This window comes from Esox lucius, chromosome 11, assembly GCF_011004845.1.
Source record: "Esox lucius isolate fEsoLuc1 chromosome 11, fEsoLuc1.pri, whole genome shotgun sequence".
Classification (NCBI taxonomy): domain Eukaryota; kingdom Metazoa; phylum Chordata; class Actinopteri; order Esociformes; family Esocidae; genus Esox; species Esox lucius.
The window spans coordinates 26,620,010-26,640,772 of NC_047579.1; the positions used below are offsets into that span (position 1 = coordinate 26,620,010).

General features: G+C 39.7%; 1 protein-coding gene across 4 annotated transcripts; it reads right to left on the reverse strand.

The window, feature by feature from the left end:
* Window positions 1-3,668: 3,668 nt before the first annotated feature.
* elac2 (elaC ribonuclease Z 2) lies at window positions 3,669-19,466 on the reverse strand. Of its 4 annotated transcripts, none has more exons than XM_034295651.1 (25): window positions 19,375-19,466; window positions 18,943-19,157; window positions 18,765-18,815; window positions 18,607-18,677; window positions 16,188-16,252; window positions 15,963-16,092; window positions 15,710-15,856; window positions 12,618-12,647; window positions 12,251-12,306; window positions 11,724-11,782; window positions 11,561-11,633; window positions 9,568-9,680; window positions 9,329-9,427; window positions 9,069-9,207; window positions 8,837-8,920; window positions 8,465-8,588; window positions 8,094-8,190; window positions 7,870-8,008; window positions 7,748-7,786; window positions 7,540-7,649; window positions 5,969-6,068; window positions 5,725-5,845; window positions 5,112-5,190; window positions 4,485-4,629; window positions 3,669-4,197 (listed from the first exon to the last, which is right to left on the reverse strand). In XM_034295651.1, the coding sequence occupies exons 2-25, from the start codon at window positions 19,143-19,145 to the stop codon at window positions 3,952-3,954; spliced, it is 2,520 nt and encodes an 839-aa protein (XP_034151542.1). In that variant the 5' UTR covers window positions 19,146-19,157; window positions 19,375-19,466; the 3' UTR covers window positions 3,669-3,951. The 4 variants fall into 4 exon arrangements, with proteins under 4 accessions (XP_034151542.1, XP_034151541.1, XP_034151539.1 ...); XM_034295650.1 differs by having other exon boundaries at window positions 19,332-19,466; XM_034295648.1 differs by having other exon boundaries at window positions 18,943-19,466.
* Between the last annotated feature and the right edge of the window lie 1,297 nt (window positions 19,467-20,763).

Consider the following 20,763-nt stretch of genomic DNA (forward strand, 5'->3'; position numbering starts at 1 on the left):
GTTCTGGAATGGCCATCACAGTCTCCTGACATTAATATCATCAAGCCACTCTAGGGAGATCTCAAACATGCAGTTCATGCAAGATGACCAAAGACTTTGCATTTTGCCAAGACGAATGGGAAGCTATACCACCTGCAAAAAGACAATGGTGCTAAAGGGGGCAATACACAGTATTAAGAACTAAGGGTATGCAGACTTTTGAACAGGGGTCAGTTAATGTTTTTCTTTGTTGCCATGTTTTGTTTTATGATTGTGCCATTCTGTTATGACCTACAGTTGAATGTGAATCCCATAAGAAATATGACATGTGTTTTGCCTGCTCACTCATGTTTTCTTTAAAAATGTTACATATATTGCCAATTCTCAAAGGGTATGCAAACCTTTGAGCACAGCTGTCCATATCAATCCATCAAACAGGATCTGCATGGTATTTAGCAAAATCTGTCGTCTACGTATATAGAGATATACTCACATTGCTAAGTTACTTTCTGGAAGCCTTACGATAGCTATTCAGGCCCACCACTGAATCATGTCCACTATTCATAGGGCATCAGAGCAAAACTATTTTAATATTGTGCAATTAGCTGCAATTGGCCACTCTCTTAGATTAATTTCCTGATCTTATATGTGCTATTACCTTGTCTGGTTCGTGTTCGTGTCTGGTAAATGTTCATGGCTACCACTCCCTCAAGTGGTAAATGGAAATAATGACTACACACCACTTCTTTCACAAATGTCACTACAGAATTAGAGCAGACATTAAACTGCAATGACTTGCAAGTGGTATTGTTTTTTTAAACATACAGGTTTGCCCAGATCATTTTGCTTGGAGAAACACAGATTAGGAATGCTCATATCCACTCAAAACTGTTGTAACCAGTCATATTATGAGAGAAGATGGTCAATGTGTTTCAAGTCTTAAGCTCAGAAAACCAATACTTAAAAATTTGCTCAATAGAAATGATATCACACAGATATTGACCAAGTTCTTACTCCCAGAAAGTGTATTTGAAACCATGACACCAAATGCCGATAATCTCAAAGCAATGCCAGGAAAGTGAGGTAAACCATAGAAGTAAAATGTAATAAAACATTTTGGGAATGCATTTTAGGATCAATAAAACATTATGATAAAAACACATGATCATTCATATTACAGTAAGATGATTATTGTAACGTGATCAACAACCACCGATTGGGTGGTGGATTAGTAATGCTGAACTGTTTTTGACCAGTTTGAATTAAAACACTTACTTACACCTACAAGCTCTGAAGAGAATTCCCAAGTCACATGAATTAATCAAATGTGTTTCTTGTATGCTATCATTATTTATACCGTCATCACACTTCAATTCAGTAATTTGGGGTATCTACAGTTTTAAAGTACGTTAGGATACTAGATGTTCACAATAATTACACTGAAACACAAAACTCCTACTGTTGTTTTTTACTCTGACATGTGAATTACATCAGAGGTTTTTCTGAGCTGATTGGTCAAAATAAGGAACATCATAACTGTGCTGCCTGGGCAGTGAAGTATATGGCCATAAAAGTAAGATACCATTGAGAAAAATCATTGTACTTTCTGTCTGCATTTACACACCCCAGTTTTAAACTGGCATTTCAATACCAGGAGGCTGTAATTTGGCCACAAGTTGATCTTCCAAAAAAACAATGACTGCAAGCACATTTCAAATTAAAAAAGAAATGGTTAACTGACCACAGAAATTTAAATTTGAAATTGTCATTTCAGTCTTTTGAAATTAATCCCAATGAAAAACTGAATTGAAGAGGGCAGGATTTTAAGGATTTGGAAAAAGTCCGTATGAAGGAATGGACTTAGATCCTTTCCAATGTTTTCTAACTCAATAAAAAATATAGGAAATGGCTCAGTGCTGTTCAACTTGCAAGGAGAGGTTGCACACAGTACTGAAAACAAGCCTGTCAATCATTTTGACACATACGTTTTTTTGGGGGAAATTTTACATTTAGAGTTTTGGCTTCGATGCCAGATTTGCATTTATTTTATGTAAATAAGTGAAAATGGAAATCGTCACGTCATCTTCCAAGGTAACGTAGGACACTTACGTTGAAAATTTATGTTTGGGCCACAAATCCAAGTACAGGACCAGTCAACAATGTCATACTGGTTCCACCCTAACACATTAAAGATAGTTTTTTAAAACTGAGCTGCAGGACAGGAAAGAAACTGCTCAGGTTCCTGACCTGCTAGTTTAGGGAAGTTTTTAACAAAGAACTAAATGACCAGGTAAAGGGAGTTCCTAACGAACCAGTCAACAATTAAATAACAAGGGCTAGTGAAACATTAGAATTAAGGTTACCGGTGGTTATAAAGTCCCTTGACCTGGTCATTTAAATCTGAATTAGGAACTTCCCAAATGGTGAACAGAGCAGTGTATTTTAACTCTTTACACCTCTGGAAAAAACTGAGGATGGACCAACCACATTGTAGTGACCACAACAATATCTAAACAACTGCGATGAGAACATTACAAATATACAAAATAATCACATAAGCGAGTCAAATCTATTTCAAAGACTCCTTGTGACCCAACAAAATGTGAAGTCCAAGAGGAGTGAATTCAATCCACCCATATTTGTGTAGTCTAACAGAAAACCGTAAGAGAACATTCAATTTCCTCCTAGTTGATGCATTAACTGAAGGCAAAACATTAATCCTGAGAGAAATCTACACACAACATGATATATAGAAGAAGCTGTAATAAGGGATTCAGCTGTCCATTACTCTTTGTACATGATGTACAGGCAATCAGGGATCCAACCAGCAGCTGCAAACTCCACCTGTCATTAAAGTTGCACTAGCCACATTGATTGGTATTTCAGCTGTCCTGACATCATTCTGATGTCTGCAATACATTTTCGACCAAAACAGTTCCCACACAGAGAAAGCAGGAAGCTGGCACAGCATGTTAGGGCTTCTTGTCTGATGGAAAGATCAGAGGACTGTTATTGATGGATATCATTACCCAACTGACATATACAGAATTGCTTAATTTTTCATGTTTCAGGACTACAACAATAGCACATATTTTCTATCAGTCCTTCAAAAAAGGAAATAACACATCTGTTCATCTGGTTTAACATCAAAGACAGTGCAATCCAATGTAATACTAATCGTCGACAAGAGAATTTGTTTGAATGCAATTTCTGAAGGCAGATTCATTCTAAGCCTATTCAAACAAGTGCAGTAGTTTCCTCGCTCTATGGGAATTAAAGTAAGAAGCATTGGTCGGAATTCTCCAGAATCTGGTGCATCACATCTGGTCTTGTTGGTTATATTTTTCTAATTATTGTTGATTTCATCTTCATCTATGGGGACATCTATCTCTCTCAGGTGTATACTCATCAAGCATAACTTTCCCCTTACTATGAAATTCAGTAGGGACTGTCGGTCCGTGCCTTTGTAGTTCCAACAGGCAATATCTCAGACATCATTTTTTTTTTTTTTAAATGAATTCATTTAAGTACACACAAATGACCAACAAAAATGAACGTGGATGTGGTCATACACAAGGGGTGGGGTTCCATTTTCGGTTACTTCTTTTCCCTTAATTTTGTAAAAATGTCAGTATGATTCCATGTCTGTATCTACAGTAAAACATTTAAAACAAGACACTTCAGGCCAATTCTGTGGAGATCAACTTAACTTTATTGTTAAATGCAAAATCAAAAGACTTGCATATGCTAATAGCATGTACATATACACAGCAATGGAAATTACCTGAGAAGTAGACTCTTTATTTCCATGCAAACAAAGCCACTCCGGTCAAATGAAAAAAGAAATTATTATTTTACAGAGAATTTATCATGCAAGCCTCTCATGAAATTCATTTTCAGAAAGCAAACAGATTTGTCCCAGTAAAATAACAGTAATATAATTTCCACTAATCTAATTCTTTGGAAGGGGTATTAGTTAGCTTTGAGTCTCTTGCTTCCCACATCAGGGGTCGGTTCCTCTGGCACTCGTTTGGAACCTTTGCCCAACTCGACCGCATTGAGGGTGCTCTGTTCCTCCATGCTTTCAGGACTAACTCCTTTCATCTGTCTTAGCTCCCTCTTCTCTCTCCTCTCCTCCATTTCTCCGATCTCCTCTGCAAACAGGGATTTGAGGGGTGGAATGAGTCTAGGGAGGATTTTGAAGTCTCCAAACCGGATCTGAGGAGATATAGGGAAGACGGATCACAAGCGCTGTTGGAAAACAGACTATTATTTAGACAGAGGGGGGTCGTTCGACATACCAAGGCAGCTGAAAAAGCCTCTATAACGGGAGATTTAAAATAAAGTTGTCCAACCCACTGTGTCCAAGACTAGGGGCAGAATTGTGCACTTTTTTGAGCTGTAGGCAATGCCGGCCCAAATAATTTTTAAAGTTACACAGTTCAGAGGTATCTTTCAGGAGGGCAGGGCAAGCAGACTGAGGTAAAACATTCTTAAACACTCACCCGCATGTGGTCAAAAGATATTCCCACCCTGTCGTTGAAGTCCTCACTGAAGAGGGGAATCTTGGCATAGCGCTGGCTGAAGTGGTTCAGCATGATGAACTCCGCATTCATCTTCATTCCAATACCGATGGCCTGGGAGGTGGTACTGTCATTTTGGGAGGCAAGCAGAGAAGCATGATGCTACTATTCTGACAGTAATTCCTAGACTTAACCCCCATAGTAAGATGCACAGGTTTTAGCTAAGTTCAATAGTTCAGCTCATTGACTTTCTCAAAAGGGATTCATTCTTTTGAGTCATTTTCAAGGCCAGCTTCTTCTTTTTTTTTTACCGAAGTCACAAAAATTCCAGCTTGAAGGCAGAAGCGCCCATTATTGTGTTCCAAAAATCAATGACAATTTTGGGGGAAGAATGCAGCTACTTACATTGCCCTCTAAAAATGACTGGCTTCTCAAGAGCTCATTGAGCTTCATTGGCAGTTGAAAAAGGGCACTTGCCTATTTTAGTTTACCTCCTTGAATGCACGTCATATTTCCACATTCACACTGGGAAAGCTAATGGAAATACTTTCCTAATGGAAAAACCAAAGGCACCGCTGAGGAGAGGCACAAGAAGATCCGTCTACCTACCTGTGTCTCTTCTCCACAGCCTCATCCTCCAATCCGTCTTCCAACGTGGCTTCATGAATAAGTAACGTCGCGTTTTTCCCTTTGAAAACACAATGACAAACATGAATCACAAGACTGGTGCATGGAGGAGCACTCCCAGACTCTTTTCCTCTCCCATAGGAAATCAATCACGCAGCTCCGTATAATAAACCAGCACCCGGATCCCGTTTGTACCCGGCCATCCATAATGAACAGGCCTGGGATACACCTCGGCTGTGGCTCTCTGGGAGGCTTCACTTGGATCACATCCAGTTGAGCAATTTAAAACGAGTCAATGAAGTGGGATCCCAGAGGAACTATTAGGGAGACCTTGTGATTCATAGCAAGCTTTGGAACCAATCGATAGCATTAAGAAATACAAGGAATTATACCATACAGCTAGTGGAGCATGCGGCATGAATAAGGTGTTCAGATTAAACAGGCCACCAAAGAATTACCGCTGATTTACATCTGTACCACACCAACAGCAACTGAATACAGGTCACAGGATGCCCCCTGGGTTCAAAATTCTGGCATGTAAGAGAGATGTCCTCTGGGTCCCCAAACACGATTGCCTAGAATGTGTGGTACTGACCCATGTTTGCAAGGGCGTCGCAGGGCATGGTGTCCCCAGAGAAGACCAGCTGCCAGCCAGACTGGTGAGTGATGCTGCAGGCGTAGGCATTCTTACAGTGACGCACTGGACAGGTCTGGAACTAGCAAACAAACACATTATGTATTTCAGACTGGATGATGATAACCGCACAATAAACAGCTGGTCATGCTAAGAAGAATGCAAGTCATACTGTACCAAGCAGCCTGTTAAAGACTCCACATACCTTTCCTAAATCGGATTTCTTCAGCAGTGCTTGGATGACGGATGTGGTATTTGACTTGGGCAACTCGGCCCCCTCGCACAAGACTTTGCTAGGGACAATGCTAAAAAATAGTAAAGAAGACATAAATGAGAGACAAAGCACTTCGTTTTGAAAATGAAACTACATCGGCTACGCCTTTTCCTGTCGTTTATTATTTCCAAGGAAATGTACAGAAGGTCTATGTTAACCCATTATGCATGCATATACATGGCAATAATTCATAATGATTTGAACACATTTGTGGTTTTATGTTTGTAACAAGAAACGGAACCAGGCAAGCCGGCCCGGGATTAGAAGGCATGAATGTTGCTGTCCCTGGATGGATTTGATCCGCGGTTTTCTTTGTGGCAGACTGTCTTTAACCACTACACAATTTAAACAGAGGATAGTGCTGCACGTGATACATGGGTAGAGATGTGGTGTCTGTTTACTTTAGCAGTAGTCGAAACTCCACTGTTCTCAAAACGAGTTATTAGCTGACATCCAAACCCAAAACAGGTATAACTGGATCGCTACACTACACTCAACACGTTAAATTAGAATGAGATCACTGTAGATGGCTAGCTAATAGCTATACAGTACCTATAATAAAAACAATGACCGTTGAATAACGAGCCACTATGCTATGTGAACTATGCTATGTACATCAAAATTGAGAGCATTATGTTCGTTGTCGATGCAGTTCGTCCATCGCAAAATAACCATAAACAGTTTTACTTTAGGCTTACTATAATGTAGCTACTGAAGCTTGTAGCCAGCGAAGTTTTAGACTATCCTGAACAAATCCCAATACCTATTTTGTTTGGTCCATGGCGAGGATCGAACCACAGTCGACTTTGTGACAGTCTGCATCTCTGACCACTAAGCTATTTAAATAGGTAAGTCAGTCAGTAGTCAGTCAGGCACTCACTCACTCAGTAAGAGACATTTGCTCTTCTAGGCCGGCTCAGCTTACGCGGTCCGGCAATAAATAAGTACAATTTAAAATGACAGTGAAAATCTGTCATTTTGCCCTTGAGCAAGGCTCTTAATCCAAATTGCTAATATAAATTGCTCTGGATAAGAGTGTAATCTAAATGACTAAAATGCAATGAAATGTTTACCACTTGGACTTTACATTGAATCCCATGAAGTGGATGTACAGTTTAACTAGTTCTAATGTTGTGAATATTGTAGTGATGTTATGTAAAATCGTTAAAAAGCTGTAGGCCACCATCTGAAATGTTTACCACTGTGTTTCTTTGGTTGGCATTTGAATCCCATTTGGTGTATGTAAATGCATGCAGATTTAAATAGCTGAAGGTTTTAAAATAGTATTTAAAGGTTTTTAAACTATTTTCTTAACCATACTGATTGTTAGCATTATCAGAACATGGGGATTGATCGTGTTTCTAGCTGTAACAGTTAGCTAGATTAACTTGGTAATTTCTTATTTGAAACAAACGTATTCACATTTCTCTTGCTATAGTTGATAAAATGTCAATGAAAGAAATCTCTTTAAAATATTAAAGGGCAATCATTTTCTAACATACTTGACATGGCTGAGAATCTCCTCGCAGTGGTCGTGGTACTGGTTGAGCCAAGTCATTATCTGGACAGGGGCCACCAGATAAGTCGGGCTGAAAGCTTTCCCAAGCGCTGTCTGAAAGTCAAAGAGACAAACATCTTAATTCAAGCGTTCCATTTTGAATAAATTAAACAGGCATCTTTAAATCTTAAAAAGGGAAACACTTCACTGACCATGGCTCGCTCCCTCTGAAACAGCAAACTCAACAATCCCTGAAAAACATTCACAAACATATTCATCATTTATGCCAAAATTCCCGTTAAAAAAACATATAGCAACGGAAAATAATCCTTACTGTGTGATGGTCCGCATGCATGTGAGAGATGAAGACAGTTGAGATCTTTGCAAGAGTCTCATCTACACCGTCCCCATAATGTCTGCAAAGCTGGCCAAAGGTGCCCTCTCCACAGTCCAGCAGCACTGACTGAGTGGAACTGAAGGAGATAGGATATTGAAACAAACCGACATTTATACCCACCCTCTCGCGCATTGGGGCAAACATATACTTGGGGTTATTACCTGATATTGACCAAGGTACCACTGACGTTCCTGATCTTCATAGGAAGAGCAGATCCAGTCCCTAAGAAAACCACCTCTGGGTATTTTTCTGCCCGTCCTGCAAGAAAAATAAACTTATTGTAAACCACATACCGTTCCCACGGCACGAAAATGTAAGATGTAAATCAATGATTCTCTATTAGAAAAAGAACGATATGGTGCTAAATTCTGTTATTTTTCCAGCTCGTATGTGTTTGGTCAATTTAATGTGTGCGAAACCTTGGGGCTCATTCAATTCAGACTAAAAATGAATTGATTGTGCCTTGTTGAAAGGAGCAGTCCAGCATTTCCTTCTGACCTGCTAGCGTGACATGTATCAGAAGAGGGCTCACCTGATAGCACTGCAGCATCAGTCGCACAGAAATGCTTGCACTTCTCCACTTCCTGAAGAAAGTTAGGGGCTTCGGCAGCCTCTTTCACAAACTCCTCAATGTCACATGAGGGGATGGCATCCCTGATGAATAGGAAACAGAACAGCAAACACAACTAATCAAATACTACTGAAAGGGAAAGGACTACTCTCTCATTTTAGTTTTTGATTGTTTCGGCATCTACAAGGCAAGAAAAAATGAAGGGAAAAAAAGCCATGTGAAATGTTTTTGGTTTTTTTTTGACAAAGCAGACTACAAGTGTTTTCTGATAAATGGGGACATGAAGGACCACAAAACAAAAAGATGACATTGCACTCTGCAAACAGACTCACCTTGCCATTCAATCTTGGGTCTTAGTTGGAACTTCAACAGACACTCAGCCCTGACATTTGGGATATGCATGGTAGCCTGGGTTTCCTAGAGAAGATCAAAGACAGTCATCAGCTTTACAAAAACCAAGAGTAGAAATAAGCACAATACAAAGCAAGGCTTCCCTTTAAAACTTATCTCTGGGCAGCAGCGGCAGCGTACAACAGGAACCTAACTCCCAACACTCACAAATTACCTTTGTTTTGTAGTGCTTCAGCTCCGGAAATATCTCTGGATGAATCAAACTGAGCTGAGTCTGAATCTTGTGGCTCCTGACGTTGTGAACGGTACACACTTGTTCATTCAGGATCAGGTGCTCAGTGGTTGACGGAAATCTAAAACCAAAAAAAGACACTTGTTAACATTAGCGAGATCACATCAAAAAGAAACAATAAGACACCAGCAGAATCTGGTCGTTTTACACAACAGCAAGGTCTGTTGGGCCCAACATAACACCTTTCCATCCATTGCTTGTATTCGTCGTTTTTCAGAACCCTTTCTGGGGTCATGTGGACAACTAAGGCAGCAGGGTCTTCTGTTCCTCCAGCCTGGTATCTGCAGATGAGACACAGGACTCAAATGTATTAATACGTTGCTTAAGCAAACGACTACAATTAATAAGAAAGACTGGGGAATAATGACACATGAAGCAAAAGCAGCCTATGACACAGTTGGACAACAGCTCAGGCCATTACCTGCTGAGCTGCTGATTGTTGCAGACTGGTTGGACAAACTCCTCCGAGGGACACTCGACCACAATAAAGGCTGGTCCTGGATCAGTGGGCGTGCACACCTCCTCAGGACGGATCTGTCGGTAAACCATATTAACGTCGTCAGACAACAGAATGAAAAGTTTGCCAAAAAGACAAAGAAAGATCATTGACACACTCGTGCGAAGTGGAAGTTAACGTTTGAAATAGAAGCTGAATATCATTGGTTTAATGTCTCAGTTAGCGTAATTCAGTAAGGGACCACAAAGGGTTTCTACGGAGCCTTTCTGAAATAACCAGAGTGCCGGTGCTGTGACGACTAACACGCAAGTTAAATAAACAGACTTTAACAGTCAATTGTCTACACAATTTTCATCTACTTTGGTGTACATTTAGAGTGCATGAAGATGTAATTCCACCATTATGTCATACAGAGTGTTCACTGAAAAGGAATTAAACATTAACAGTACAAGCCAAAACTTTGGAAACACATACTCATTCAAGTGTATTGCTTTAGTTTTACCATTTTCCACCTTGTAGAATAAACAGTGAAAACAGACAAAAACGATGAAATAACAGGTTATAGAATCACGTAGCAACCAAAAGTGTTAAACAGATTCAAAATGCATTTCATATTGTAGATTTTTCAAAGCAAGCCACCCTTTGTCTTGATAACAGCTTTGCACTCTCATTTGCAGTCTCTCAAACAGCTTCACGAGGTAGTCACCTGGAATGCATTTCAATTAACAGGTGTGCCTTGTTCAAAGTTAATTTGTGGAAATATCTTTCCTTCTTAATGGGTTTGACAAGGTCGTTGTGTTGTGACAAGGTATAGGGTTGGAAGACCATCATGATGTCTGCCCTGTTGCCAGTCAATATTATGTCAAGAAAAGGTGAAATAAGCCAAGAAAAACAACCAGTCCATCATTCAGACATGAAGGTCAGTCATTCAAATAAATAAACAAAGAAAAAGAAGACCCAGAGTTACCTCTGCTGCAAAAGTTCATTAGATTCACCAGCCTCAGAAATCCAACTGTTCTTCAGAATGCAGTACAAATGAATGCTACACAGAGTTCAATGATCAGAGGAAACTGCGTGAATCAGGCATTCATGGTAAAATTGCTACAAAGAAAACACTACTAAGGAACACCAATAAGGACCAAAATTAACCCGGTGGGAAATCTGTGCTTTGGTTTGTCTGAATTTGAGATTTGTCTTTGTGAGATGCAAAGCGGGTGAATGATCTTTGAATGTTGCTTCCCATGGTAAAGCATGGTGGAGGGGTGAGGTGTGGAGACACTGTCTGTGATTTATTTAGAATTGAAGGCATACTCAACAACATGGCTACCACAGCATTCTGCACAATACGCCATCCCATCTGGTTTGTGCTTATTGGGACCTTTATTTGTTTTTCAACAGGACAGTGACACAAAACACACCGGGTTGTGTAAGGTCTATTTCACCAAGAACGAGAGTGATGGAGCTACATCAGATGACCTGGCCTCCAGAATCACATATCTCAACTCAACTGAGATGGTTTGAGATGAGTTGGACCGCAGAGTGAAGGAAAAGCCGCCAACAAGTTCTCAGCATATATAGGAACTCCAAGACTGTTGGAAAAGCACTCCAATTGACTACCTCAGGAATCTGCTTGAGAGAATGCCAAGAGAGTTACCAGTAACATGAATCCACTTGAGAGAATGCCAAGAGAGTTCAAAGCTGTCATCAAGGTCAAGGGTAGCTACTTTAAAGAATCTAAAATAAAAATGTATTTAGATTTGTTCTAACACATTTTTGGTTACTACATGATTCCATGTGTTACTCCATAGTTTTTATGTCTTCACCATTATATAAAATTATGAAAATAAAGAAATAAAGAGTAGGTGTCCAAACGTTTGACTGGTACTGTAAACATAACTAGGGGTTAAAACTAGGGATAACATATATGTACAGTATTATGTATATGTATTTGAAGTACCTCTCTTCCTTCGTAAGTCACACTTTTCCCATCCTTTAGAGCAGCAATGAGTCGACCTATTGCTGCAGTCCCACTGTTGAGCAAGTACATGATAAAAAGGATCATTATCGCCTTAGGTTTGTTGAACAGGCACAATTGCATTTAAAATGAAAAATCAACTCACACTGGTAATCCAAGTTCTTTTGCTTGAGCAACCAAGAAATTTCCCTTCTTTGGATGAAGCTGCAAGTCAAAGATTACATGTGACATAAAAAAAACAAACACCTGAAACTAAAATTCTTCCAAAGTTTGTCACTTTTAAGGTTTCCATCTAATTGCTTATATATTTTCCTGCAAAGAAAATATTTAAAGGTTTCCACCAGTGGTGTTTCCATTGAGCAGGCTTGTTCCGAATTAAAATAATTGACTGATTACATAGTGCATATTCAAGATAAATATCTGCCTTAAAAAACTTCCCATCTTTCAGATTTCAATTAAACATGACCTACAGTGACGTCAGTAATAACTGGGACAGTAAAGCATGTTTTTGTCTTTTGGCTCGTTACTTAAAAAGTCCTAGTGGGAGGACACCACAACAAAGACACTTCCTTTTATCATCACAGCTATCCAGACTTTTTTGAATAAGGCGCGACTGTCCTTGAACTGTGGATGGAAGAATATTTACTGAGACACTGAGATTGTGTTTCTTACCTTACAAACAAATGCCACAATCAAAGCCGGATCTCTTGTTACTTCCCTTTTTCCACCTAAGATGAAAATGCAGTGTGAGAAACACTGCTCTTTGGAGCTCAGCATCCTTCAACATGGTAATGACTGTTTCCACATATACGGTTCAGGAAATGAAACACCCACTTATTTTGCAGCATATACCTTTCAACAATATTGTTGGTTACAGTTCCTCCACCAAACAGGTACAAAAACCTAAGTGGTGACCCATTCAACCTTAATTTATAGTGCCCCCCAGAATTCCTGGCACCCGTGGTAAAAAAAAAAAAAAAAAAACACCAAACAAAGACTATGAATCAATCTTTAGCAATGGCCCTTCCAGTCCCCTGACCTAAGCCCAATAGAAATCCTGTGGGGTGACCTGAAAAGAAGAGACAACAAATAAGGACCAATCACTCAAAAGGCTCTGTAGACAATCTGCATGGATAAATGCTCACTGATCCCTTTGCTACATACGCATTTTCTATGAAATCTGAATATTTAGAAGAAATGAATTAGTGGTGCTGGGGTTTCTTATTGAGCCTTTGCATTTCAGTACCAACAAGCAGTAATGAGTAGTGACAGTAAGGGTAGCTTCTTCGCCGTGGATGTTTTGAAGTTGAGGATTTCTCCCCTCCTGACTGACCATCACAAGACAGCAAATCAGTTCTATGAGCTTTTACCTCTAAATAGAGGACTCCTGCTATACCAAGTAGTTAAGAGTATATTTTTGTCTTGATTTATTGTTCTAAAGTACTGTCTTTTGCTAGTTAGGCCCATCTGCCTAAAGTGAGGTATATCTTCCCAATTGTCTATTGCAATGGACCTTAGAACAGCTCACTGAGAATAACTTGCTACTTGCTGATTCTTAAAAGATTAACTAGGTTTCAGGGGCAAGTCAATATATTTATGTCCTGGCAAACAATGCCTGTATCAGAAGGAGATTGGTTTCACATCATCTAGTCAGTCACCATTTGTTCTAAAACCTCCTCAGTTCTTCCTTTACTGGCAGCGATAAGCAAAAGTCTTATTCTGTGGGAAGCAATACTGTTGCTGAAATAAAGTCAGTTCTGCAGAGTTGATTGAAGGAAGTAAATAGGGAAAGCTCCACACCGCTCTCTCATCTGTGTATCTCTCTTGGGTTTAACGTTGTTATTATTACTGTTGTCTTATTATTGTCTTCAGATCTCATCTTGTACTCGTGTTCCATTGACTCGTGTTTATACTTCCAATCCAGCTGCTCTCTCTTCATCCATGTTGTTTTCCCCATAATTCCGAAGCACTTGGTCGAGGTGGTGATGGCATGGAGCTATACATTTCTTCAGAGCAGGTTCAATCTTTTCCCTTTTGATCACCAGTCTATGACCTCGTTTGAATTCCACACGGTCAATATCACTTGCTCGTTTAATCTTGACATTCTTGTCATATGTATTGTCCAACATGCGGTTGGTCATATTGACCATGTCTTGACTAGATGCTGATGGCAGACTAATCACACTGCACCCCCCAATCCAGGTATCTGATCCCTACTAGCCTTGTTTTCTCTCTCCTCCGACCCAAACAACTCAACCCCTACCCAGACGGTCATGTCCCGCCTGGGGAAGGCGGTCATTTTCCTTCTCCCTCCCCTAATACTCGTCTACCCTCTTCTCTCCCCAATCTGCTGCATAGGAGTCAACCCCTGCCTTAAAGATGGCTAGAGTTAGTCTCTGTTTGGAGGCCACCCCACCACCTCAAGCTCAACCTTGAAAAGAAGGAGCAGATTCTGTGACTTAATTAGAACGTCGTGGCCAGTCTGGTGTTCCCAAGTTCTCCCATGTCACCTGCTCCTCCGCCCAATCCCCAGACCACGAGTTGAAGCTCACATAGTATATAGCATAGGCATTGTAAGCGACAAGCATGCTAACATACAATATGGCCTATTCCCTTACTATGAAGGACATGTTTACCAGCATGTCGAAATTAGTTTTAGCTAAGTATAATAATGAGAGAAAGAGTTGCTGAATAATTGCAAGGCAGAATTTGGGCACTGGAATGTTTAAAGTGCTGTCAGAAATCAGTGCTCGCTTAATGAAACCTAAAACAAAACACATTACAGTTGCAGTAAACGTTACCACGAGAAGTTCAACTTGAATACACTATTTGTTAGATAGTTGAAGGTTTGATTAATGTCCTTGAATACCGGTTAGGCGCATACGTTCCCCTGCACCAGGGTGGTCTCACAAACAACTTTATTTGCAAGAGCTAACAAGATTTTTATAATGAGTGTTACCAATATATCATACAAAAAAAGATGCTATTTATGCATTCTCTATATTGATTGAATACCCAAATAGTGCATCCTAAATGAAATGTTGGTGGTTTGGCCATCAAAGTAACTTGAGACAAAAGGATGACGCTCTAATTAAGTAGTTTACATCTAGAAAACAAATCCTGCAAGTGACTTTGTCCAGGTCTACTGGCTCACCTTCACACTCGACCTGAAACTGAACAAACTGCCAAACAGGCAATGGAAGCATTTTTCCGTTGCATACCATTGTTTAAAAAAACATGTTTTATTTTCCTCTCCATCTCATTTATGATTTAGTGCACAGCATTTTATGACACTGAGTCAAACAGTCGGAAAGTAGACTAAAGGGAGATGTCCCAAATAGTTCACATATGAATTACCAAAATAAGTTGTAAGGCTACTATTCTTAGGTCCTCGTTGTTTTCATAAGGTAAGCTTATATAATTTATGTACAGACTACAGAAGAATACAATAGCCTGTCTAAGCGATCTGAATAATTCCATAGTGCAAGACTTGACAGAAGAAGCTCTATTCCTGTTTAAATAGTCTCAGATGTTGTATTAAAGAAGCAGGGTATATCATTTTATTGAAGGCATTTCTACTATTTCTGGCTTTTTTAAGGTTAATGAATGTGTGCTAATACATGGTGTTATTCCTGCAAATACACCCCTCAGACAGACAGACAGCCCTCAGACAGACAGACAGCCCTCAGACAGACAGACAGCCCTCAGACAGACAGACAGCCCTCAGACAGACAGACAGCCCTCAGACAGACAGACAGCCCTCAGACAGACAGACAGCCCTCAGACAGACAGACAGCCAGCCCTCTGACATATACAATTCCACGGATTAAAACACAAACATGATAACATTGCCTATCGACAATGTTTTGACAGGCCGTTTCCGGCCATGTTTAAATCCAGGCGTCGCCCGGCCCTTACCACTGCAGACCATTTTTGCAGCCTATGCAGCATTAATGATTTGTATCTAACACTATCTAGCTGGTTGTCAGTAAGAAATATTTTCTCCAACCTGGTTCTCAGCTCTCCCCATGCACAATACGTGACAGGTTTTTATAAGTGACAGTATTTTCCAACTAGACTATACCGTACCCTCTTTAAGGACATCCAGAGCCAACTTCTACCTAGTCTTACCTGGGCTGGTTTCTCTCCCCCTCCTGCTGTCTGTGCTGGTGTCCTCAGTGTCCGCAGACATCCGCAGCTCTTTGTTCTGAGGACTTCTGGAGGGGCTGCTCTTTCCGGAGTTAGGGGAGCTCTTGGGTGTCTCTCCTTTGAGATCAGCTAGAGTGGGACAATCGGGGGTTAGAACACAATTATTAATTAATATATCCATCATAGAATAATATATTTCAGGTTTTAAGACGTTTGCAATAGGTTTAGTTCTTACCACGTATTGGTATTTGAGTAACGGTCATTGTGTCATCTGTGTATTGTGTCTGAGTAGTGCATGGTCGAACAGCTAGCTTGATTTCTTCCAGTGGTCCAGAGAATACCCTGATGGCATTGACATATTTCTCCTATTCCAAGAAAAAGCGTCACCAAAAAAGCCAGGTTTGAACATGAAACCACAAACACAGCTGACATTACATACAATATCCCAAAGTCCACTCACTAGTTGTGGTGGCCCAGAGAGAACAACCTCAGGGACTCCGGTGTCTTTCAGTGTCAATATCATGCCTAAACAAGAAAGAGAACACAGTATCACATCTGATGATACACAGCTCTGGAAAGAATTAGGATACCACTGCACCTTTTTCTTTCCTTTCCAAAAAAGATGAAAAGGAAAGTTTTGAGTGAGGAACAGAAGTGTTCAATTCGCAATGGTCTCTTCATTTTAACCCTTCTGTTGCTCACTCAAAAACTTCCTTTCCAACTTTTTTGGAAAGGAAAGAAAAAGGTGCAGTGTCCTCAGAATTTTTTTTCAGAGCTGCATTCACATTTGAGGGCACCACAGCAGAGATCCACCTCATCTGTCCACGTGACTGCCTCAAAGCGTTTACCACTAGGCTGTTTACCACCCCCACATGCAGATACATCATCCAAACGTAGGAGTGTAACAATTCATCAAACCCACAATTCAATACCTATTACCCTTTATGAATCACAGTCAGGTTTGGATGATTTGTTCCTTGCGCGGTCTGCTGACAGAAATGTTATACCTCAGTGTCCACTTGCATTGATTACCATGCGGGAGACTGTAACAGTAGGAACCGCGATGAAGAGCTGTGAATGTAACAGTTGTGAACTTGCACGTACCAAGTACTTTGAATTTGCTGAGAAATTCTTGTTGACTAATGGCCAACATGCTGCATTCACCATTAATTAAAAGTGCAGCTATCACACTTGCCAACTAATTATAGAGTAAAAAAAAAACAATAGACAGCATGTTAAAAGTAATTATTGTTGTTGCATTTAACTCCCAAATAATGATGTAATTCGGGTCATTAGCTCAGTAGGTGACATCTGAGATCATAATGCAGTTATCAGGATGACTGACAAGTTTCCCAAAAGTAATTAAGAGACGGCAGTTCAAGTGGATTTTTCCCAATCGTATGTGGTTAATTCACACAGCCAATTTGGTTACCAACGCACCATGATACTGGCTCCTTCAGTCCCTATACAGGAAATGTGTCATTAGCACAGCAGGCTACATCCCCATCCCATCTCCCATCCCATATCTGGGGTAATGTGGTGGGCTGTTACTTTTAAGTAAGCACAACACGTCTTATGTGACTAATGCCAAACTGCACAAGCCAGGAAACTCACCATGATTTATCTTCTAAGTGGCCCGCCTGTGAAATCTGTAAATTGTGTTGTAACGCATCATAGCCAAAACTGGCTAGTGTAGGAGCGATAACACACTATCACATTTTAAGATGCTTTTGAAAAAATTACTTGTGATACAGTGGATATCAAAACTTGACACACTGAACATGTTGAAAATGCATCTTTTGTTTATCTAAAGGCTAAAATCAATAGAAATCATGCCAGACCTTATTCACATTTAATAAGATATTGTGGCCCAAAAATATTTAAGTGAAAAGCAAATGGATAGTGTCTGTGAAAAATTATAATAAAAAGACTGTTAATGTCTTGGTTGCAAAAGTGCTCCACCTCACAACGGATACTTTGTGGAACCACTTTTTGCTTGCATTACAGCAGTAAGTCTGTTTGTAAAGCTCTCTATCAATCAAGCCCAACAGGATTTAGCAATTGCATTATTCCCTTCTTTGCAGGACAGTTCAAGCTCAGTCAAATTGAGGGGATCTCCCGAGTACATCCCCTTAAGTCAGTTCACAGATTTTCCAAAAGATTTAGGTCCCGGCTCAGGGCCATTTCAGGACATGGATCACTGTTTTAGCAATCAATTTCCTGATTGACTTGTCTATGTGCTTGGGATCTTTGTTTTGTTGTAAGGTGATATTCCTGTTTTACTTCTGCTATAAGCCAGGGGGCAGCAGTGTTTTGGCATGACATTGCTTCATTTACAAGTGGCCAAAAATACTGGAATACTGCACATTGTTAAGTAAAATATGGTCAACAACAAACTCCAAAATGAGCAACATCCTTGATCAAAAGGAAAAAAAAAGGTAATGAGGTCATGAACTATATTTCACTGTAGAAACATTTAGAAACACACAATAATAAAATATTTAACTTTCAATAAGTTAAAGAAATCTCAAAAGAAAGTCATCAAAACCATTAAAACCCTGAAATTCAATCTGCATTATATATATATAATTTTTTGGTTTTAATACATAAAGTCTAAAGGAACTGTGTTGTGGCCCTCCACTTTTTCACTTGGGTATAGAAATTTGGTAATTTCTTGGACTGGAACCAGATGAAAGGCCAGATGAAATGGAAATAGACCTCTTCCTCGATGTACCCCAGAAGCAGGTTAGCATTATCTACTTTTAATAATGGTGGTGGATCTATGATGTTATGGGTCATCCTATATCCACGCACATCTGTTTCCAGGTTGACATATTACCAACTTGATAACACACAAGACACAATAACAAAGAACTTACCTGATAGACCACCAACATTATCCCAGCTCATTCTAGTGATGAAAATATTGTCCAACCGAGCAGCTTTCAACCTGCAAAGAGGAACATTGTTGACATTTACTAAGCTGTGAGGGAAAGAAGATTTTAGAGTAACATTACCTGGAAACAACTTAACTTACTTGTGCTCTTGCATAAGTCTCTGTGTACCCTCACCACAGTTGAATAGGTACCTGCCAGAGAAGAAAATTAGTAAACCAACATTCTGCAGACAATTGCCTACCTACATATTCAATATACAAATATATTTATCAACGTTGCATGAAACTTTCAGACATGAATGTTCTCTGGGAGATTTACCTATTGAACTCAGAAAAGACATAAAGAGACGGTCCATTATCTCGGGTCCCGGCCCCTACGACCTGCGCATAGACAATTGCTGGTCCATGCACATCCACTGCACGTTTCCTCTGTTCTCTAGACTTCACGTGCCGTAGTGTTTCTTTAGGTGCTCTAGATTTCTTTGATCCAGGAATTTGTCTACCTGTTGGGTTCGTAGACATTTTTCGCGGAAACTGGAAAATAGTCCGGGTAAAAAGATGCTCAATGCATGAGAAGTTTCGTAAGAGACCAGTACAATTGTGTCTCACAACTACCCATGCAGTGGATTTACAGGGTAGATACACTTTATTCATACTATCTTAACATTCAAGGCCAGCTACTTCTGTGCGTCGTAAAATACAGCTCACCTTTCCACAATCATCATCAAAAGTTATGAAAGCATAATTTTACCTATCAGCACATGTCATTGAAATATAAACATACAGTAAACCATTCACTAAACAGCGCAATGCTTGACAGTGAACTGTTTCGTCCGGCGTCGAATGATGACGTATTCTTAACACTCCCCGTCATTGGTGTATTCAGTGATTTCGTAAACCAACCAGATCAATTGTGGAGGGCAACTAAAACGCTGACCAGAGAATCTACAGATAGTGAAAACCTGGCGGTTCACAATTGGGAAATTAATAGGGGCGTTTGAATGGTATCACTTTTGTCAATATGTCAAACGAGAGGTTGACACGTTTTATCGTGTGTTACTTTACTTCTGGACATAAAAAGTCGACTCTAATAACACCAAGTAAGACTGTTTTCATTAAGTCTGGATGCACACTGGCCTTTTGACCATCAGATTAACTAGTTTGCAAATAATTGAGCAAAAGATCAGAATCAGAACACATCTGAATAAAATACCAATCTTTACTATTAGGGCAATAATTATACGTTTAAATCAACTAGAGCTGGGATGAATCTGCCTGGAAAATGAATAATTACATTTGCCCATTGTGAAGTGGTGGACATGTGATGTTGTGGGGCTCTTTGGCTTCCAAAGGCCCTGGGAACCCAGTTGGAGGCTAAAACTGTGTTGTTGTTGGACCTCCCTGCAGAACACTGATACAGATCCAGACCACCAGATCCACACAAACATTTCTTAATGACTACAAAATCACAGTACCCTGACCTAAACCCTGTTGAATATTTGCAGGGTGAGCTGAAGATGAGTCCATAAGCCAGGACCAAGGACTCCAAAAATATGGAGAGATGCAAAGTTTAATTCTATTGCTGCTTTCTCACTTCATCAAAGATGAAAGAAAATTCTGTGTTGTTTTGGCATGGGGTTTCAATAATCTTATAGTTTATTTTAACTATTTCCCATAAAGTATAATGTATTTCATATGTTGAATTTAAAACTGATCAATGCATTTTTTTTCGCAGCCTTTTCTGATCTTCACAATGGGTCCTAATAATTACTGAATGCACTATTTGCTATGAAAACCTTGAGATATTCACCTTCCCATTTATTGTGCTATTGAGACAAACCATCCCCTTCCCTGATGTGCATTCAGTATTCTGACCTTGAGGAATAGACATTCATGGATTTCAACAAGAGAAAACAAGGACCCGTGTTCTCGTCTTTCAAAACGCTCTATTGTCACGTACCTGCGTTACTCTTCATGTAGATCAATAAAGAAAATCCCTGAACATGTTTTATATTTTTGTGACACAGCATGAGTTCAAAATGTACACTCATATTTTCACTAAGAAGATACAATACAAAAATGATTAATGCATCATTAAAATAAAATCCTCACCCTTATATTTCATAAGATCATTTTAATA

Bases quoted from the DNA above. Each gene is read 5' to 3' on its own strand.
- elac2 (XM_034295648.1), bottom strand. From the start codon at position 19,277: ATGAATAAAGTGTATCTACCCTGTAAATCCACTGCATGGGTAGTTGTG. The intron at 11,783-12,250 runs GTAAGAAACACA...TTTGACTTGCAG, and splicing joins TTGTGGCATTTGTTTGTAAG to CTTCATCCAAAGAAGGGAAA. The intron at 11,634-11,723 runs GTGAGTTGATTT...CTTGCTCAACAG, and splicing joins AAAGAACTTGGATTACCAGT to TGGGACTGCAGCAATAGGTC.